Genomic DNA, 19756 nt, shown 5'->3' on the forward strand with positions numbered 1-19756 from the left:
CTTTTTTCACGGGGCTATTGATAAAATTTGACTGACATACGCCCACACAAAAGTAAATCTGTATTAAATGTTCTTTTTGGAAGTATGTTTTCAAAAGTTTCGGTTTAGTGTCACTTTGGACAGGATACGGTGCTATTAAAAACCCCAAGAGATTCGCGATGTCAATCGTGGGTGTAAAATTAGGAGCACCACGACACGACACATTTGTTCGTTATGGCATCGTTTTTTCAACATCCTTTTCGTTATTCCAGTACAATTGGTTTATTATTATTTGTCTAATGCCTATCTATTTCATTCTAAAACTAACGTCCACTTACCTAGACAATTTTAATAATTAATTGTTTATTGTTATACTAATTTTATAAATAGAATAGACTTTATTGATCACAGTAAAGCACAAATTATAATCAATAACAACACAAAACTAATATAGAAAATAGTGAGCCAGTGCGTCAATAGGGTCGCTAAGCATTTATTTGACAGCTCGTAAGGGCATGTCAAGAAACTGGTCTTTCGCGAGAGCCCTAGAAACTGGTCTTCCGCGAAAGCCCTCATAAAGAACTCTGTAATGTATTTAACTGCTTATTATTTGTCTTAAACTAACATTAAATATGTAGGTAGGTACATTAATTTCAAGTTGGCATGTAGGTTTTGTTTTAATTATAAGTAGAGCCGAGCTTTTTCAACACTTCTGAAGCAAGTGGTTAAGTATCTGACAAAAAAATTGTTTTTCTACAAACCAAATGTGAGAGATACAATTAAATAATATGCAGAATCATATGAAAAACTACAATCAATTTCCTGTCAGTAACTGACCATACACAAGTGGCTGTGGGATCTGGTGGGCCGCCAAAGATTAATGAATTTTGAATTAGACACGTCCGAATTGAAACCAAATTGGACTATAGATATCGGAAGTGCATGCCGAGTGTTGAATGGTTTAAATTCGTGATAGATTTTTGCGAAATTGTGCAAAAAGCGCACCGGACGGGCCGCGCTCTGTCCCACAGCTGGCCTTCGCTGTCAAATGATATTTTTCGTAATCCGATAATGTTTTTTACTCCTCATTGAGAAGTTTTTATAATCTGCATTTGTTAAACATCGACAGCATTATAGCAATATGTAAGTCGATAAAGTAAAGTAATGGATTTGCTCTCCGTTTCCTTAGAACAAATGCTATAAAAACTCATGGACTTTAGGTAACAAGGTTTTCGTAGTTTTACTTAGGACTGATTTTTCAATAATCGGATAACTTTTAACTGAAGAATAAGTTTGGCACATTGACAGTTTCAGTATGGGAAATATGTCAAAATGACAAGATATACTTCAGTTAAAAGATTATCTGACATTTGAAAAATCAGCCCTTACCCTAATTAAGTCCATTTTAGCCTTTGACGCAAACACTTTTCTGAATTTTGTGTTACAGTCGAAGGTTTAATACCTTTACAAATTGTAGATAAAACCTTTTTCACATCAAACTTCATCAATGTCGTAAAAGTAAAAGCAAGTTAGGTCTTGAAAGCACCGAGAAATTGCAAATAGACCCGTCGATAACAGTTCATTGTATAGCGATTTGTGTACGAATTTCGACGTGAAGGCAGAAGAGGGTTTGTTTGTAGTGCGAGGTTACGCAAGGGCTGCTCTTGCGTCAAAGGTGTTGTCAGAGCCAGGAGGGCAACAAAGGTCGGCCCTCGGCCTCCGCTCACGCCGCTTCGACATATCGGAAAGGATTTGCTGTGTCCACTACAACGCCATGTCCACAGTGACGTTATACACATTTATCTAAGTAAAAATCCTTTTCTACCAGTGATTTATACTAAAATCACATCTCAGTCATTTATACTAAAATCAGTGCCTCCGTTCATTATTTAGCCACGCTTGCCACGGACAGGTAACTCTTCCAATGTCTGATCACCTGCTGGTTACTAGATACGTTTAGATCTTCATCTATTTTTGTGACCTAAGGATAGATTTTTCAATAGATATTGTGTAGTTTTATCACACTACTAAACTGGAATACTCGTACCAAAACCAAAATTATTTAGGCATACCTACATTGTGACGTCGCCCTACGCACCGCAGGGTGTAAATTGATTCTTCGTACTTTTTTAAAAGTATACGTAATACTTATTCGACAAAATACACAACAATTTCAAAGCCATCTTCTAGAAAACTTACGCAATATGACTCGTAAGCACAAAAAAGGTTATTTTTTACTGATCGTTAATAAGTTTTTGGTCTTGACACATTGATCGAAAATATTATCTATCGGTCGCGTGCTATTGACTGAATGTTGCATAGCCTAAAAACTAATATTATAAAAAGTGCGTTGTATTTTTAATATCTTTTATGCGAGGACGCAGCTGGACTTATTATTTGTTGTCCTCTGTCCACGGGTCAAAAAACTTTCAATAGATCATCTGACAGACTCCCGTTACATAATCGCTCTCTAGGTCACTTTTTATGAAGATTTTTAAGTAAAAAACGGCATGTGCTCAACAAATTACGCATTTCGTTGCACAACAATGGCACTGGTCGCCGCACGAGTGTAACTATGTTATATTTTTGGAAATTGCGAATTGATGTCAAGCGAAGCACCTATTGTCACATGAGATGATGGCGATTCGCGACCCAACTTACCACACGTAGCGTTTTTAACAATGCCTTGCCATTATTTCTAAAATTATCTTGAAAACTTGTGGTTTTAATAGTTTCGGTTTAGTTGACTCAGGAAAATAACAGTTTGTTTCAACCAATTTTGTTTACCAATTTAATTATTTCAAAGAGTAGTATATGTATGTATTTATATCTCAAGAGATTTTGTCTTTTTTTTTATTCTGAAGAATTAATTAAAATCTTATTTGGTTTTAACCAAATAAGATTTGACAATAACTTTAGTTATTGTCAATTTTTGTTGGCAATCAAGGAGAAGGAATTTGCTATTTACATACGTTTGTGAAACGTTGAAAGCTTTTATATTCAGATCTATTATTGACGATTGACAGATATCCACAGAACAGGACAAAGCCATCTTAAGCTTGCCTGGTTATCTATTCGATTTCATTCACGATCAATACGTGAAGATAAGCGACAGGACGAGTCCCTTGTTTGCATCAAACAAAGAATCCAACACGCTAAACTTATCTAACGTTTGCACAGGGACCTAACAAAAAATGTATGGCGATGTTATTTTTGAATTTGTGCAAGACGTTTGACAGCGGGCAAGACGAGTCGCGCTACAAAAGGCGACAGCACTGGAAGGAGTGACACAAAGCGCGCGACGTGAATGACTTTCTGAATGGATGAAAGGAGTGATCGCCTGCGCCTGACCAGAGACCCCCCGCACCTGAATGCTACGATATTTCATCAACTACCCACAGCCACAACTGGATTAAATAAAATGAAATTAATTCTACTACACTTAAATACAGTTTCATGTAATAAAGAATCGATTTGATATGAATGTGCCCAACATAAGTCTGGCGACTTAGGTATGTGGCCAAGATTGTCAGCAGCTTTCAAAAACAAGCTTACATACTTAAATCATCTCATAGTATGATATTCTGATGCTTTCGTTTATTAAAATTTAAGTAGAGTTCTGGCTATACTTTTTTACTTACCTACCTATATTGGAATGGGAAAATGGTTGAAATTGGAAATTATATGGTACTTTAATTGCAATAATTATAGATGGCATACACAAATGTTACGTAAAAATGTATTTAGTGAACACAAACATTGTAACCGGTCGTAATGTTCACTCGGGTGAAACATAAATCCAGCTTTAGCGTTGAAATAAAAAGAGGAGTTCTGTAAGTGGGATAGTGTAGGATATAATTCACATTTATGCGGAGCGGCCAGCGTTGCGTATCGAGTCGCCGGGATAGTTCGCAAGGACAATTCTTTCCCGGAGAAAAAGGGAATTATTCATCACACCCGGAAGGGGAGAGCCCGTGACGCAAGCACAGAATGGCCACCTGTCACAGAAGAGGGACATAACCGCCAAATTTTTAGTGATTCGATACAGACGTTATTCGTAGGCCTACAAGATTTAAATTGGCTTGTTATCAGCAGGGTGTCAAGCGCTTTGATCGATTCCGAGGGTCCAGTTGACTGTTGCCAGTTGCAGAATCAAAAGTTTAAACGGCCCGGAGAGAACAAAGGGCGCTCGGACAGGGCTACGGTAGGGATAAATATTCAATGCGAATCCTTTGGAAGCGATATTTTATATTTTATTCCCGAACGATTGTCACCGGCTCTCACCTGCGCGATCTAGCGGAACGATGTAAGAATAAAAGCTGGAGAATTTGACATTAAACAAGAGATAAAGCAAGTTTCGAGAATAACGGACTTTTTTTTTATCAATTGACATAGGTAGGAACAATTTTATTTCGTAAATCCCAATTGAAATATAAATTATAAAAGTTCTAGGGGATATAGTCCCATCAATTTAATAACAATTAAATGAATCAGCAATACAAACGAACTACTTAACGACAAAAAATGCGTTATTACATTGCCACTTTTTACATCTAAGCAGAAATTAATTGCACAATACATTATAATACATAATTTTTTTGCAGTTTATAAAGCGAGTGATTAAAAATTACAGGTTTTTGGTTAAAAAATAAAATAATTAACACAACCGGCATCGCGGCATTCCCATCATGGAAGTGTCAATCTACTCAAACTAGTTTGTAATCAATCACAAGATTGTGTGCGTCATTGATCCTTGATCAAACGCCCTTCCGTTACAATAAAGCAAAACCAGACTTTGTGCAAAGTTTACCCAAAATTTACATCAAAATCACATACAAATATAAAAACAGGCTAAAACTGGAATTCATTGTGTTCGATTGATTCGTAACGGCCGAGCGCACAATTATTTGAATGAAATATTCACAATTTTTATAATTTCGGTGGCGCTCGCGCACATCTGTCGTTCACACGGAAGGGATCGGAACAACGAACTTCAAAAACAGTAATTATTTATTACGAATCTAAATACTAATATACAGAATGATCGACTTACTCAATTGCATTAGCCATAAAAAATCCGGACTTGTTCTAGTTCTGAACAAGTTTTGCAATTGTTTTGTTTTTGTATTCGACTTTAAACTAAAATAAATGCCATATTTTTGCTACATTTGTTTAATGGTAATGTGGCCTCGTCTTTTTACGACAGAGGCTACCTATTGTGACTGGCCACTACTGCTGCAAAAACTTTGGCAAGGCTTTATCTTTCATCGGACAATACAGCGAATGTTGTGTCATAAAACCGGGTTGTGCCCCAATTTGCAAAATTAGTGGGATTCACATTGTTCTAGATAACAACGCAACAGGACAAATGGCTTGCGCATGTCTCGGGCTTTGTTCCCTCCAGCTTTTGTTTACTTTCCCTTTTAACGTCCATGCCGCGAAGACATAACATTGAATGCAAAATATTTTTCTACCTACACAACCTTGAACTACACTATCTAATAAAAACTAAAGTACCATCCATTAACTTTAATCAGTGTTGTCTTTTTGAACTCTATATGTGTACATTTGCTAACTAACGCCTTTATGACCTACCTTCTAGAAAATATTGAATCTTAATTGTATGTGAACTTAAAAGTAGGCCTGTAGAAATTTAACAATGTTTTAATTAAGATTTCTGGTTACTTGAACTGACAAATTTAAAAAATGCTGGGAAAACGTTTATAGCCTTATAAAAAGCGCTATCAAAGTACATACTTAGCTTTATAGGACTAAAGCTGAACGATAATCACATAAGACGAAAGTGAATTTCAGGTATTGAGAGATAAGTCAAGTTTACGAATCTAATATTTTGTTTGAATGTATTGTAAATATTGAGATTGCGTTAAAATTACACTAGTGCTCTATTTTTGACACTTGAATGTGCAAATAAAATGCGTCGTTTATTACGTCTGGAAAAAATGATCGTATTGTCTCTGTAATGTTTGGGGTTAAAATTTGCAAAGGCGGCAAGTTTTATTGCAGGTTACGTGTACATTCAAAGGGTTCTTTGTACAGCAATGAAAGCGTTACAAACAAAGAGCGTGCTATCGCGCAATGAAAAAGAAAGTAAAAGTGTTGGCGAATTTCGGATTCCTTTCATTTGTGGGCAAAGTGATGCGTCCTTGAGCTCTCTTCGGCAAGGCTTAATTGTGGTTTCACGGCTTCAAAGAGTTGGTCCCTTTGAGCCGCGGGCAGTGGAGGCTGCCGGGGGGTGACCGGGGGGTTCTACCTTTCTCGCAAAACAAAGAAAATACTCTCCGCCATCACTTTCACTACACACCTACTCTAAGCTTATTTCGTAACGTGATTGATCTCAAAACTTAAATCAAAAGACTTTTCCTACTGTTTGTGAAGTCGGCCATTTAATTATTAAAACATCAAAGGCTGGAAGTTTAAAGGTAAGTCTACAATGCATTATTCATAATTTATTATTACCCAACTTAATTGTGCGGCCTGGGTAATTGCTACTTAATTATATTATTGAATAAATACCGCAATCAAAATGATAATATTCGGTGTTTTTTAAGAAAAACATTTAAGATTGCTAATATTGTCACACTGCGGCACCGGTATATTTCTCCCACTACATTCTTTGGTTTTATAATTAAGAACCTAATTTAACGTTAGTGCCATGTTCTAAAAATAGATAAGTGGTAGCAGTTAGGGCGTAAATCAACATTTCGGTCGCGATGCAATCGGCGTTGTTTGAGGTTATCTGGCTTAATTAACGGAATAATATTGATTCAAGATAAGGCGTCCCGCACCTGCCTCTATGGCAAACTTGCTTGTTTATCTGCGAAAATTGCACCACAGAGATCTTGTTGTTGCCTAATTTATTGATACGACGGTAAAATACCGAGGGTCTCGAGCGAGGCAAGGTGCGGCGTGTGCCAGATAACGAACCTAAACATCCTGCCGAATGGGATGATGCACTACAACAGAACGAGACGACAACTCACTTTTTTATCTAAAAAACTTCCTTGCACAATTTTCTATTCAACCAAATATAGTCCTTAACGGCTACGGAATTGAGGTATTAATAGAATAACAGTTATGGGCACGCGACAGCAGCAGGTGGGACGGGGAGCAATGCTCTTAAAAAACTAACAATCTTTTTCACCGAGCATTGTGAAAAGAACTGTTTTGTGTTTAATAAGTCCTTGTAGGAGCTATTATTAGGCAACTGTTGGGCTGCTACTGCGACTCACGAGTACCTACTATTGTTTTTAGAATCATTAAATTACATAATATCATAGATAGTTTTGTGATTAAAGAAGTTTTATGAGAAATACTCGTAGTTTCTTTTTTTATTTCAGCTTCTGCTGAACATAAATGAACTAACTACAATTTTTTCCCAAGTTAGTATATTATGTTGTTCAGGAACATAAGTGGGAAAAGCCATGATTATGATATAACAAAATATTTACATTTCCTTCTAAAATAAATGGGGTCATTTCAGCATGTGAATTTCGTTTCAGGATTTCTGAATCATATAACGTAGTTTCAAGGAGTGATAATTTATCTCGTACCTACCTATATTACGGATTTAATGTTGTTCGTATGTTTATTATGAGTAACTATGAAAAAGTGTTAAGTAAAGTGAGAAAATTATGTGAGTCTTAAAATATTTTTAACCTCTTAAACTAAAAGTTCGCTCTCTGTCGTGTTCCCTCAGATGTTATATTTCTATAAAGAGAAGAAATCCCTGCCTACTGTCAAAATATATAGGCGTACCTCCATTCTAATAATAATCCCGTAGATAAGTTACCCGTCTACATAGTTCTTTACGACGGGATAAAAAGCGAGTCGCGTTAGGGCGGCGCGTGCGGCGTGCCCACTAAAACGGTAAAAATAGTTAAAGTGGTAAAAATAGCGGTATACGGGCCACAATAAAAACGCTTAATTTACGCGGACCGCGCCGCGCCGCGACACTTATGCTCTTTATGCGTGTTGTCTTTGAACCAATAATTACCTCCAGCCCGTCGCGCGTCGCTCCAAGGGCTAACTTATCGCCGGCCAACTTCACTAGAAACGCTAAATCTCTCCACATCCCTGAAACAACGTGATTTTAATTACAAAGCTATTTCCTTCGGTTACAATACAATAAGTAGTCTTTTTAAACTCAATTACCGCTTGTTAAAGTAACCATGGTTTCTTAAGTTCCAAAGTTATCACGTTTCATTGCAACCGAAACCTGTATCTTCTTAGTAAGATATTAAAAAATAATTTACTAATATTAAACAATCTACCCGAACATTATTTAAGTTAAATTTAGTATCCAATAATTATTGCTTACCTCATTTGTGATCAAGAGTTGCTCCGACTTGAAATTAATAAAATACGTCATCTCATTAAATACTAATATACCGAGAATAAAGTTAATCAGTTATTCTATTTGTGGATATGAGCCACTGTGTCTATAAATGTTAAAATATAACGTGGTAATATTATATATATATATACCTATACTTCTCGTGAGTACTACTTACAGTAACTAGTGCCTAATACTAATGACCCTAAAGATAATAAATACTTAGAAGATTAAAAAAGCTCTAAGCTGCACCTTATTTGTAAAAGTTACTTATCATATATTTAGTTCAACTTATAATTCTTAATGCTATTTATTTATTTTATTCAATTTAACAATTTCCCATTAGGACTTAACTCACTATTCTGAGATTAATAATACCATTGACACATACAATACATTGTTTTAACAAAACATTGAATATAAAACTGCTGTTAATTGGCCCGAGTCTCTATCACAATAGTTTGTTTATAATGTATTTTTATAGAGACAACGTATTTTTGAGTTTAATTTATTTTATATAATGGTTATTTTACCTGCAATTAAATTATTTCAAAACACTTCTTTTTAGAAAAATAACATTTTTAGGGTTCCGTAGCCAAATGGCAAAAAACGGAACCCTTATAGATTCGTCATGTCTGTCTGTCCGTCCGTCTGTCCGTCCGTATGTCACAGCCATTTTTTTTCCGAAACTATAAGAGCTATATTGTTGAAACTTAGTAAGTAGATGTATTCGGTGAACCGCATTAAGATTTTGATGCAAAAATAAAAAAATAATAATAAATATTGGGGGCTCCCCATACTTAGAACTGAAACTCAAAAAAAAAATTTTCATCAAACACATACGTGTGGGGTATCTATGGATAGATCTTCAAAAATGATATCGAGGTTTCTAAAACATTTTTTTTCTAAACCGAATAGTTTGCGTGACAGACGCTTCTAAAGTGGAAAAAAGTTGGTCCCCCCCTCTAACTTCTAAAATAAGAAAATGAAAAATCTAAAAAAAACATATGATGTACATTACTATAAAAACTACCAACGAAAATTGTTTTGAACGAGATCTAGTAAGTAGTTTTTTTTTAATACCTTGTAAATCGTAAACCGCTTATTACCGCGTAATCTTTCATACTAATAACTTAAATAAAAAATAATAATTTTAATTTCATAAATCAATGGTACGGAACCCTCGGTGCGCGAGTCCGACTCGCACTTGGCCGGTTTTTTGGATTAGACAATTTATCTTTAACTACGGTAACCTTCCAGATGTAGAGTATTGTAAGCTGTATCAGAATTAATGTATTTTATAACATCTCAGTCGCGTCCACTTAGTTACTACTAAGTACCTACTTATTACGACTTATAAATAGGTCCTTCAATTACTTATACAATATTCACCAACTTTCTCAAAAAATATTTGCACAAAGTTCTGGAAAGATGAAACTCTGGAAATAAATATTTTTGTACGTTGACGCAAGCTTTGGAATTAATAATACAATATTGGGTTCGATACTTCACGGTGGTTTAGAACTCTAATCGAAAGAATTAGGATATTATATTAGTTCAATAACTCCTACATGTAATAATTTTTTAAACAATTCAGTTGTTGACATTACTCTAATTAATGAAAAAAATATATAGCAGCAACATTAATTTTGTGAATGTTAGTAAGTTTTACAAGCTAAAGCTCTAATCATACGAAGTAAAAATAAGAGCTTTGTACAGAGGTAAAGTTATCGAAATAAAAGTATTTTTGATATTACCTATCTATTTAGGTCTTTAAAATCAATTCAGTGTTAATAAGACTAAACTCGAAAGTAAGTAGGTACTATGATGAAATGATGAAGATAAAAAATCCTATTTTCAAATTAGTTATCTATAATGTGAGCAACGTCCCGACCAGGAGCCGGTCATAAACATAAAAAGTGCTTATGTGGCGCTCGCACAAGAGGGCTAAAAAACTGCTTCAGGAAGGAACATAATGTAGTAGCGGCCATAAAAAGTGAATGCATTGCGTGCACACGTGGAGTGCACCGGGGAGGGGCGGGCGCGGGGCGCGGGGGGGGCGGGCAGGGGGTGTGTTTACCGCGGAGGGGCGGCCGGGCGCACGCCGCCGGCCGGCCGCCAGCCGCCAGTGTTGTGGTAGGTCGCACCGAGCGAGCTCGTGCCGCGCCGCTTGATCATTCACAATCGCGACTCCACGACGACATAACATGACTTCGGACCTCAAACGCTCATTATAGATTAATTAAATTTTCACATCCGCGGAACATTTGGACAGTCGAGAAAAAACTTAGTGGTGCTAATAAATGCATATTTTTTTGTGAATCTGATGTGAGATGGCATTGTCCCTGCAGTCTTCGCAGAACTCGAGAGGTTTGTGTGAATTGTATTTGAAAACGCCTGCCATCTCGGAACTCTGAATCTGAAGGAAGAACGTGTGTGAAAAGTTTTGAAAGTTAGCGGCGAACGGCATGCGTGTCGCGAGGGCGGCGATTGGCCGCGCCCGACTCCGCACACATGTGTTTATTTGCATTCGACGCGAGCTTTTGCAGATTCAGTGAACCGTAGACGGCAGCGGGCGCGTAGCGGCTTGCTACGGTGCTGCTACGATTCGCGCGGCACGTAGCTCGTAGCTACGGTTTGTTTTTTACTAATATGTAGCAAAAAAACTTATTCGTGATAGATTGAACTATGTAGATTTATTGTGTGTGTGCATATTATCTCCTGTGAGTATTATTATTATTATTTATTGTACAACTATACTTATTATGTATTTTATTTTTACAATTATTTTGTATTGTTTATATTTATTTTTAAAGCATTCATAATTTGTTTGCACATGATACTTTTTGTTATCTAGTTCTCACTGATGTGTTCTAGTCATACTTGTTTTGTATCTCTTATTTGCATGCTGTAAATCACCCTTTGGTTAATGTTAATTTTCTATCAAAAAAGTAAAACCTTTTGTTTTATATCGTAGAACTAATTATATTTCCATTAGTGCAATGATTTGCTATTGTGTTTTAAAGTCGTGCTACTTTTTAAATTACTGTGGACAAGCACAATGATATTCACAAAGTGATAACAAATGTCGATAATTAGAAAGAAAAGAATTGATGAATAAGCATTCTTCTGGGGGGTAGTCACTTATTCCTTGTAAAATGAATGTGTGTGTGTTGTGGCTTCTTTTTAAATATGTTCCATACTATACAGGTGGTTTTGTTTTGCTTGAATTTGTATAATATATGTATAGGCATCTATTAAAATAAACTTTACTGATACATATTTATTTATGATTTTAAAATGTTATTATAAAACAAAGGAAATGATTGTTTTTACTTTTATTGTAAAAGTAATTGGTTTCTTGTCTCTAAAACATAATAAATCGATGACTTATAACAAAAAAAGCCAATGTGTCTGAAGAGGCATGTACACTTTGTCCTACTTTGATATTGATGATACATTTAAAGTGCGACATTCTTTGCATATCTAGGATAACATAAGTACCTAACGTATTGAGTAACCCACGACGTAATTTAACACGTAATACTTTGGCCTATTTGGTAATTTGTATCTAATTAAAGCTTCCAAGTGTGTAGTAAGAAGCCCCACGAGGCACGCGTGTATCGCTCTTAACCCTAAAGTCCCGAAACCGTAGCAGCTATAATCTGTGCGAGTGCTCTGCCCGCCGGCAGCCGCAGGTTAATCCCATTATATGACAATTACTGGAATTAGGCCAGCGTCGACCGGGTAATACCCTCGCAGCATTAACTCGTTCTACCTCGCCTAATAAGTATTCCATTATATTATATTAGCTGACCCGGCGAACTTTGTTCCGCCTTAATGGCAATAAATAACGGGATAAAAAGTATCCTATGTCCTTCTCCTGGCTCTAAACTACCTCCCTGACAATTTTCAGCTAAATCGGTTCAGCCGTTCTTGAGTTATAAGTGGAGTAACTAACACGACTTTCTTTTATATATATAGATTAACCATGTTAAACATAACTCATTTATCATTTCATTCACATAGTCAAACTATCTGCCCATTTGCTAAGTAGCTTGAGCAATATCGAAATCAAAAAGGCGTGTAATTACAACAAAAGATGGTAAAAAACATAGTGAGCTTGACAATCACTTTACAATGAGGCCGTCATCGCCGCTTATCGGCAGAACCCTTGCGCAATAATGAGTTATGGAGTGGCAGCCGCAGGCGACTCCATAAAAGTATTGAATATGGGTTATTGACAAATATTTATGGGGTATAAAGAGGGGATAATTACAACTCTTTAGCACATAAAAAGCGGTACGGAAGGGTGCGGTGCGCTGTAAAAATTTATCACCAACATTGTTACCCGGTGGGCCCGGCCGCCAAATAAAAGGCATTATGCCCGAATATAAGTTATATCACTTAACTGAATTACTACTCGCACGAAGGGTCTTGTAAGATACAAGACTCGAACTTTAAAGAAGTGGATAAATAAGAACATTATCTACATTCATTTTTGTAGAAGATATTTTTTTATCATTCTTATATTATTATAGCTAGTTCGTCTTTATAAGAAAATTATTTAATTAGCAACCTCTCCGTATGTAAGACACGTTTTTGATTTATTAGGATCTTGTTACAGTTGGGCGAGCCGTATTTACTTGTTTAACTTTTACATTAGTCGTTATTGTAATTCTGGGCACATCACGAGTGCGGTTCACTGTTCGGCCTCGGAACAGCGAGGAATGTTATTAAAAAGTTATGGGATAAGCCCGCGGTACGTGCCGCGCGGCGCCTCCGCCTAATCACAACTTTAAAATTATCTTATACTACGCTCCCTGAATAACGCTCATCATTGGGCCATGAATATCTCGTATCTGAAGTCTTTCTGAACCATACATTTTTAATGCTTAGAAAGAAAGATATCAAACAAATTATAAATAAGTACTGGATGAAATGAACAAAGAAGTAAAGATGATTCATAACATAAATTGTAAGCAAGTAGGAGGTAAAAGCGAACGACAAGGAGCTCGCGACGACACTCGCAGTCGGCAAAACATTTAGCTTGTTTCAATTAAGCGCGGGCTTGTCCAGCCCGGCCGGAATTAATTCCACGGCTAAGTAGATAATGTAAGGAGCCCCCTCCGCCGCCTCTTCACGCCTCGAGGAGAACTTTCAATTATGATTTTGTCTAATTTTAATTAAGTGCTCTCAAAAAGGCTTTTCTTCGTCGAAATTAATATTTGAATATAATTTGGGCGGAGCAGGCGGGAGGAGTCCGCCGCTTGAGGAATAATTAATTCCATTATATAGGTAAGTGGTCCGGTCGCCCCCGGTAGCTTCGCCTCCTTCCCCGTCGCCAACACTACACAAACTCGTCTCGCTCGAGCATTACAATTGAACAACTCCCGATCGGAAATCGAGACGTTTACCATCCGAACGATATCGCACCTCGGCGTGACTGAAACAAAGATTAGTTCATATGTTCCAAGTAGCGGCAATTTGCGCAACAGGTCGGGGCGGAAGCGACCTGCAGCGGCGTGATTGCGACCAAATGTTTCCTCCGCAGTCGCTAACGCTTTTTGCTGTCTTTTTTGTTCTCCTTCGCTGATAAGTGTGCTATCGATAGGTTCGAAAGCGATGTTTGTTTAGGTAGATCTCAAACTGTGACGGAAGTGATCACGTCGAACGTGTATAGCTTGGGTTCTCTCCGTCGTTGAGTAGCTTCGAGAGATCACATCATCCCAAACAATTGGAAGTGAGCGTGCAGTTAAAAGGATTTTTGTATTGTCCAGGTGTGTCTGTGAGGCCGCTATCAAGCATGCGCCAAGAGTCGCTGCCGATGCTGGCGGAGCGGCTGCTGGCGTCGCGCGCCGCCGCGCTGGTGGCGGGGCTGCCGGCCGAGCTGTACTCGGGCGCGCTGCTGGCCGCCTGGCCGCCCTCGCCGCCCGCGCCGCTGCTGCCGCCGCCCGAGCTGGACCGCGCCCGCAAGCGCCGCCGCACGCCCAAGCTCGACGACGCCGCCGCGCCGCCCTCCCCGCCCTCCTCCGGCTCCTCGCCCGGCGCCGCCGACCCCCCCCGCGACAAGCTCTTCACCTGCAAAGTCTGCTCACGGTCCTTCGGCTACAAACACGTCCTCCAGAATCACGAGCGCACCCACACGGGGGAGAAGCCGTTCGAGTGCGGCGAGTGCCACAAGCGCTTCACGCGCGACCACCACCTCAAGACGCACCTGCGCCTGCACACGGGCGAGAAGCCGTACAGCTGCCCGCACTGCCCGCGCCACTTCGTGCAGGTCGCCAACCTGCGCCGCCACCTGCGCGTGCACACCGGCGAGCGCCCGTACGCCTGCGCGCGCTGCCCGGCGCGCTTCTCCGACTCCAACCAGCTGAAGGCGCACGCGCTGGTGCACGAGGGCGACGCGCCCTTCGCGTGCCGCTGCGGCGCGCGCTTCCGGCGGCGGCAGGCGGCGGCGCTGCACCGCTGCGCGGGCTCGGGCTGCGAGCCGGAGGCGCCGAGCCCGCCCGCCGCCGCCGCCGACTGGCGCTGGGACGAGTGGCCCGAGCAGACGGAGCCGGAGGACCTGTCGCTGCCGCGGAGGCCGGCCACCCCTGACTCGCCCACCGACCTGCGCGTGCACTCCGCGTAGTCACCGCGCGCCAAGCGCCGCCGAGCCGGTATACGAGTTCCTCCTGCGTAGAGCCCGCGCCGCTGCTGGCCCCTCGTCCGCTCCGTCGCGTTCGCCGCTCACGGCTCAAGCTAGTCCAGAATTCTTTACCCAGAAATCATGAAAAAATTAACAATAACTCTTAGTTTAAAAATTGTATCGGTAAATTTTATCGTTTTATATTTTTCTCGGTAAGACTACTGACGAAGACTCGTTAGGTAGTCATCTATTCTTCTATGTTTTTGCATTCGCAATGCTCGCCATAAAGTGCACTTTTTTTCATTCGTGTTACAGTTTAAAACTTTATTGTCGAGCCATTTGCATAATCGCAAGGCGAGGTGAGGCAAAAAACGCGACCGTTTTGTTCTTTTATTTTGCAACTTGCAAAACAGAAAGAATGTAAGTATTGCACAAAAGATATTTTTTGATTTATTGACACAGTCCATTGTTTTGTAACAGAACTTAAAATGCCTTCGTCACGCCTGACATGTATTGATCTCGGAGCGACGTCCTCCCTCGCGCTGATGAGCGCACACCGGAATGCGGAGAAGGCCGCGACATTGGCTTATTATTTCAGCAACAAAGGCTAGTTCACAATCGGCGATTATTAAGAACCTATTGATTCAGCGGCGAGTTCCGCACAATGCCGACACAATTACGTGCGCCTTGATCCGTTGCCGTTCGTTGCGACCGGTTTCTAATCACCCTTATTATTTCACACAGTTCTCAAATTTTTATTCAAAGATTTCTGGAAAAAATATTTCTTTCCGATTGTTTACGTGTAGGGTGCGTCCAGTGACGCGTAACCGATACTGGTATTCGGCATACGGGAGACTTGTCCGCGGCCGCTGGGCGTGAGCGGCGAGCGGCGGAGTGCTGGACACAAGGGGCCCACGAGCGCTACAAGCTTCTGTAAATAAGCTCTATCTCTCATTAAATTATTTATTATTCGACTTAATCGTAGATGTTTCTTCTCTGTTTAAGGGTTCAATTGACCGTGGAGAGAAACGGTTCTTGAATGTAATTATTGTATGTAAATAATTTATTTATGTAGCGAGTCATTGGCCGTCGTGGACGATCGGGTATTGAAGTAAACAGATTTTTATGTAGGTAGATTATTAGGCATTCACTGATCTCACTGTGGAGCTGGTGGTACTTTACGATCGGGTCTCTGTGTTGCCGTGAATAGAGTTTAAGTGGCGGCCGTGCACCCACGGAATTGGGATTCGTTAGGTAGATAGATATTTCGGTATAGTTTTAAGATGACATAAAGTCAGATATATTTAACGTAAATCGTGTATATATTTAGCGTAATGTATGAATTCCCTGCGCGCACGGCCCCGGCATAGAGTCGTGTTCTGCAATTTGTTCTACGGGTATTAGTTTCCTACTAGGTGTAGTGTGTTTATTTTCTCGTTTTCGCTCTAATTTAATGTCTGTAGTTGTTCTCGATGTTTAGCGCACATGATTTATAATTGTATCTATTTAAGCTGTAATGATTGTTGATTATTATTATTTTATTTTCTCCTTAGGGTTAAGGTTTCGGATAGTAGGGTCTTCTTAGGGCATAGAAGCGAAGTAACTATATGAAATATTTTTCCCAAAGAAATTATTGGTACAAAGTTTAATGTGTACAAATTTAATATTATGTACTTTCAATTAGGAGTTGTAATTTCATGTTGCAATGTTGTAATATTGGTAGTTAGTGTAAAGTTAGGCGCCGTTGCCGTTATCTACCTCACTCGACGAATAACGCCAGGGTAAAGATGCACTCTTGAAATATTTTCTATTGTTCATTGTCAAGTTAGCGTGTACAATAAATGTAATCAGGACAAATTTATAGATATATATCTTTTGGCGTATGTTTTATAACTATACCTTTGAGACTGATTTTATTCCATTACTTTATTTACCTACTGTTGTCTTATAAAGCGTTCCGAACTAAGTGGTGTTATGTTACTGCTACACTTGCGTCATAACGCGATTATTACCATGCTGTTTCTTGCTTTACTTGGTGGTCAATTTTTAAACTCATACCTACGCAGGCGTAGTTGATGTCGTTAAAATAATAAATGTAATCGAAACTTTTAAAGAAGCCAACCGATGTACAGGAAGACGCTTACGCAGGTGCGTCAGTAACATATCGAATCCATCTTATTGTAACATTTCTCTGTTTGCTGACCGGTTACTAAAATTACACATGAAATTTTTTTTCACACCTCAGGCAAATCTGTCAACAGATTTAAGTGATTTTGTACTGTGTACAATATACAACTCGGTTATAAATCTGTAAATTCAATTGTATTGTAATATCAGTAAACAGATATCTGTTGTTACAACAATACTCTGCAATGGTTTAAGTTCCTATTAAACTAATAATAATTTAAATTTATTGTTTACTTTGAAAGTTGTTTATTTTCATTAGTTAGTCAATGATTTTACCTTTTCGGTGCCATTTGTTCGCATTTTTGTCTATAAATAATTACAAGTACGTTTAATATTGATTAAAATGTATGTATGTATATATTTTAGATTTCCGTTTAATCCAAAGAACTGCCATTAACACATCTACCTCATATTCGGAATACAGGAGTTACTTTAAAACGAATACTTAAAACATTAACTGTACAAAATTATTATAAGATAAATGTGACATTATGGTACGATAAATATATGTATTTCTTTATCAATGTCCAGTACATAATTATTAAATAAAGAGATGTTTGTTATTTACTAATAATTTTATTAACCTTTTAGATCCACTTATCTACATATCAGCGAATTCCATCTGAGAAAATGAGGAAATGAAACAAAAAGCATCATATTAGTTAGGTGCTTATTGAATCAAGAGAAGACCAAGAAGAAGGAAAATATTAAAGTATTAAGCCTAGACAAGGCTTCAAAACAATAGTAATTATGATGAAATAATAAATTATGATAAGAATAATGGTGATACATCGGATGGAAACTATTCTCCCGAGGTCTGTTAACAAAGCCTTTATCTCTACCAGGGTTAAGAAAAAGGAGTGTTATTTATCTACGATCAGCCGTAAGTAATGAATCGTAGTATCGCAGCATCTTCAAAACACCCTCGTGTATAACCATAACTAACAAAAGCTCGGTAGACTTCTCGGTACTTTTCTAGTAGCGTTTTACGATTGGATATTTTTTATATTTTGAAAGCTTTTATTTTTTATTTTGAAAGAGTTGAACGTTTCACTATGTTCCAAAATATATTTAGATTCAAGAAAAGTAATGCCACTTATTATGGCTATAATATGTGGTTAAGGTTACTAATATTAGTTTAATGCAAAGCATGGCATGGAATGCGGGTAGTACGAGATAAATTCTTTCTTGAATAGCTGATACTAGTCTAAGGTATGAGAATAAGAAATACGTGATGTACTTTTAACGTAAAACATCCGCCTAGTCAGTATTAAGGCGTAAGTAGTATTATTACACACTCTAGTTGATTCAAGATGTAGAGCCCTCATCGCAATCGATTGTTGATTAATTATACTTATCAACTGAAAAGATACAACTAGTCCTTGCTGTAAAAAGCATCTACAACATAAAAAAGATTTCACAATGCGAGTTAATTTCGACTTTGTTGAAAAAAAAATAATAACAATCATAATATAAAGTCTGACTGCCTTTCTAATCAATACCACCAATAGAGATACATAAGCAGTGTACCATCCTAGACAGCATCTTAATTAATCAGGTGCGATTGCGGTCCAATTGCCTGTGGCCTGCCTTGACTGCATAAAAAACACATGTATTCAGCTATCAATTTGGAAGATTTAATGGTCACATCACATCTGAACTAGGTTACGTGGTAGGTATACTTACCTACTGCTGGTAAGTATAGCGCGATCGTAATTCAAGAGCCGCACGCCACCGCATAGCTCCGAACTACGGAGACAAACGCACCGGAATCCGGTTGGTATTTATTAAATTAATCGCTGGCTCCTGCCACAACACTCCCCTCCCCCCTGGCACCTATACCCTTGCTTCTCTGATTAATACCTTCTTTGCTCGCAGGCCATTAGCAATCAGGAGTGGAGGATGGCATTTTTTAGAACACATTACGGCTATAGAAGAAAAATGGGGTAGGTAAAGTTGCTAGCACATTTAAATACGTACACAATATTTGTTAAAAAATCAAACCCTTTAAAACTATAAATGATGCCACTTTATTTAGCTTGATGTGCCATCTAGGTAAATAAGAACGAAAAAAAAACACGTAGAGCATTTAGGAACGATCAGTGAAAGAACTCCGGAACGTGTTACTTTTGCACAATTATGTTTTGAAATAATTTAAAAGTAACAATTATCCAAATGCAGATTCTTAAAAAAAGAAACTAGAAAATTTATTGATGAAAATAGCGTAAGTATTTAGAAAAGCTCTACAACTGATACTATTGTTAAAATAAATACTAAGCATATTGATTAATAAATAACCCAAAATTACCACTAATATTTATAATAGAGCCTACAAGAATATGAGAGAGAAGGTCCGTGAATAGAAAGTGAGCCCTATAAGTCTCTACACTGATTGCAAATCCGAAAATCAAGTTATTTAAAGACCCATCTTGTCTTAGAAGGTGCAGTAGTAAGACTCTTAATAATCCCACAAGCCCCGCTCATATGACAGGGTAATTACTAATTAGTATAAATTAGACGGTATGAATTTATTTATTTATTTAAGTAATAACGTCAATTAGAGAAAATCATTATCAAATAGGATTGAATCATCAGATTGAAGTTGG

At 38.2% G+C, this 19756-nt stretch overlaps 1 protein-coding gene across 1 annotated transcript; it reads left to right on the forward strand.

Annotated features, from left to right (window-relative positions):
* Positions 1-10458: 10458 nt before the first annotated feature.
* LOC114349918 (protein krueppel) lies at positions 10459-17706 on the forward strand. Its single transcript, XM_028300512.1, has 2 exons — positions 10459-10702; positions 14113-17706. The coding sequence occupies exons 1-2, from the start codon at positions 10666-10668 to the stop codon at positions 14964-14966; spliced, it is 891 nt and encodes a 296-aa protein (XP_028156313.1). The 5' UTR covers positions 10459-10665; the 3' UTR covers positions 14967-17706.
* Positions 17707-19756: the final 2050 nt, after the last annotated feature.

The sequence above is a fragment of the Ostrinia furnacalis genome, unplaced genomic scaffold (genome assembly GCF_004193835.3).
Source record: "Ostrinia furnacalis isolate ACB-3 unplaced genomic scaffold, ASM419383v2 OfSCF0726, whole genome shotgun sequence".
Classification (NCBI taxonomy): Eukaryota; Metazoa; Arthropoda; class Insecta; order Lepidoptera; family Crambidae; genus Ostrinia; species Ostrinia furnacalis.

What these genes read in the sequence shown, in the direction of transcription:
- LOC114349918 (XM_028300512.1), top strand. Translation starts at nt 10,666, where the DNA reads ATGGCATTGTCCCTGCAGTCTTCGCAGAACTCGAGAG. An exon ending in GTCTTCGCAGAACTCGAGAG is followed by an intron (nt 10,703 to 14,112) that starts GTTTGTGTGAAT and finishes TGTATTGTCCAG; the next exon opens with GTGTGTCTGTGAGGCCGCTA.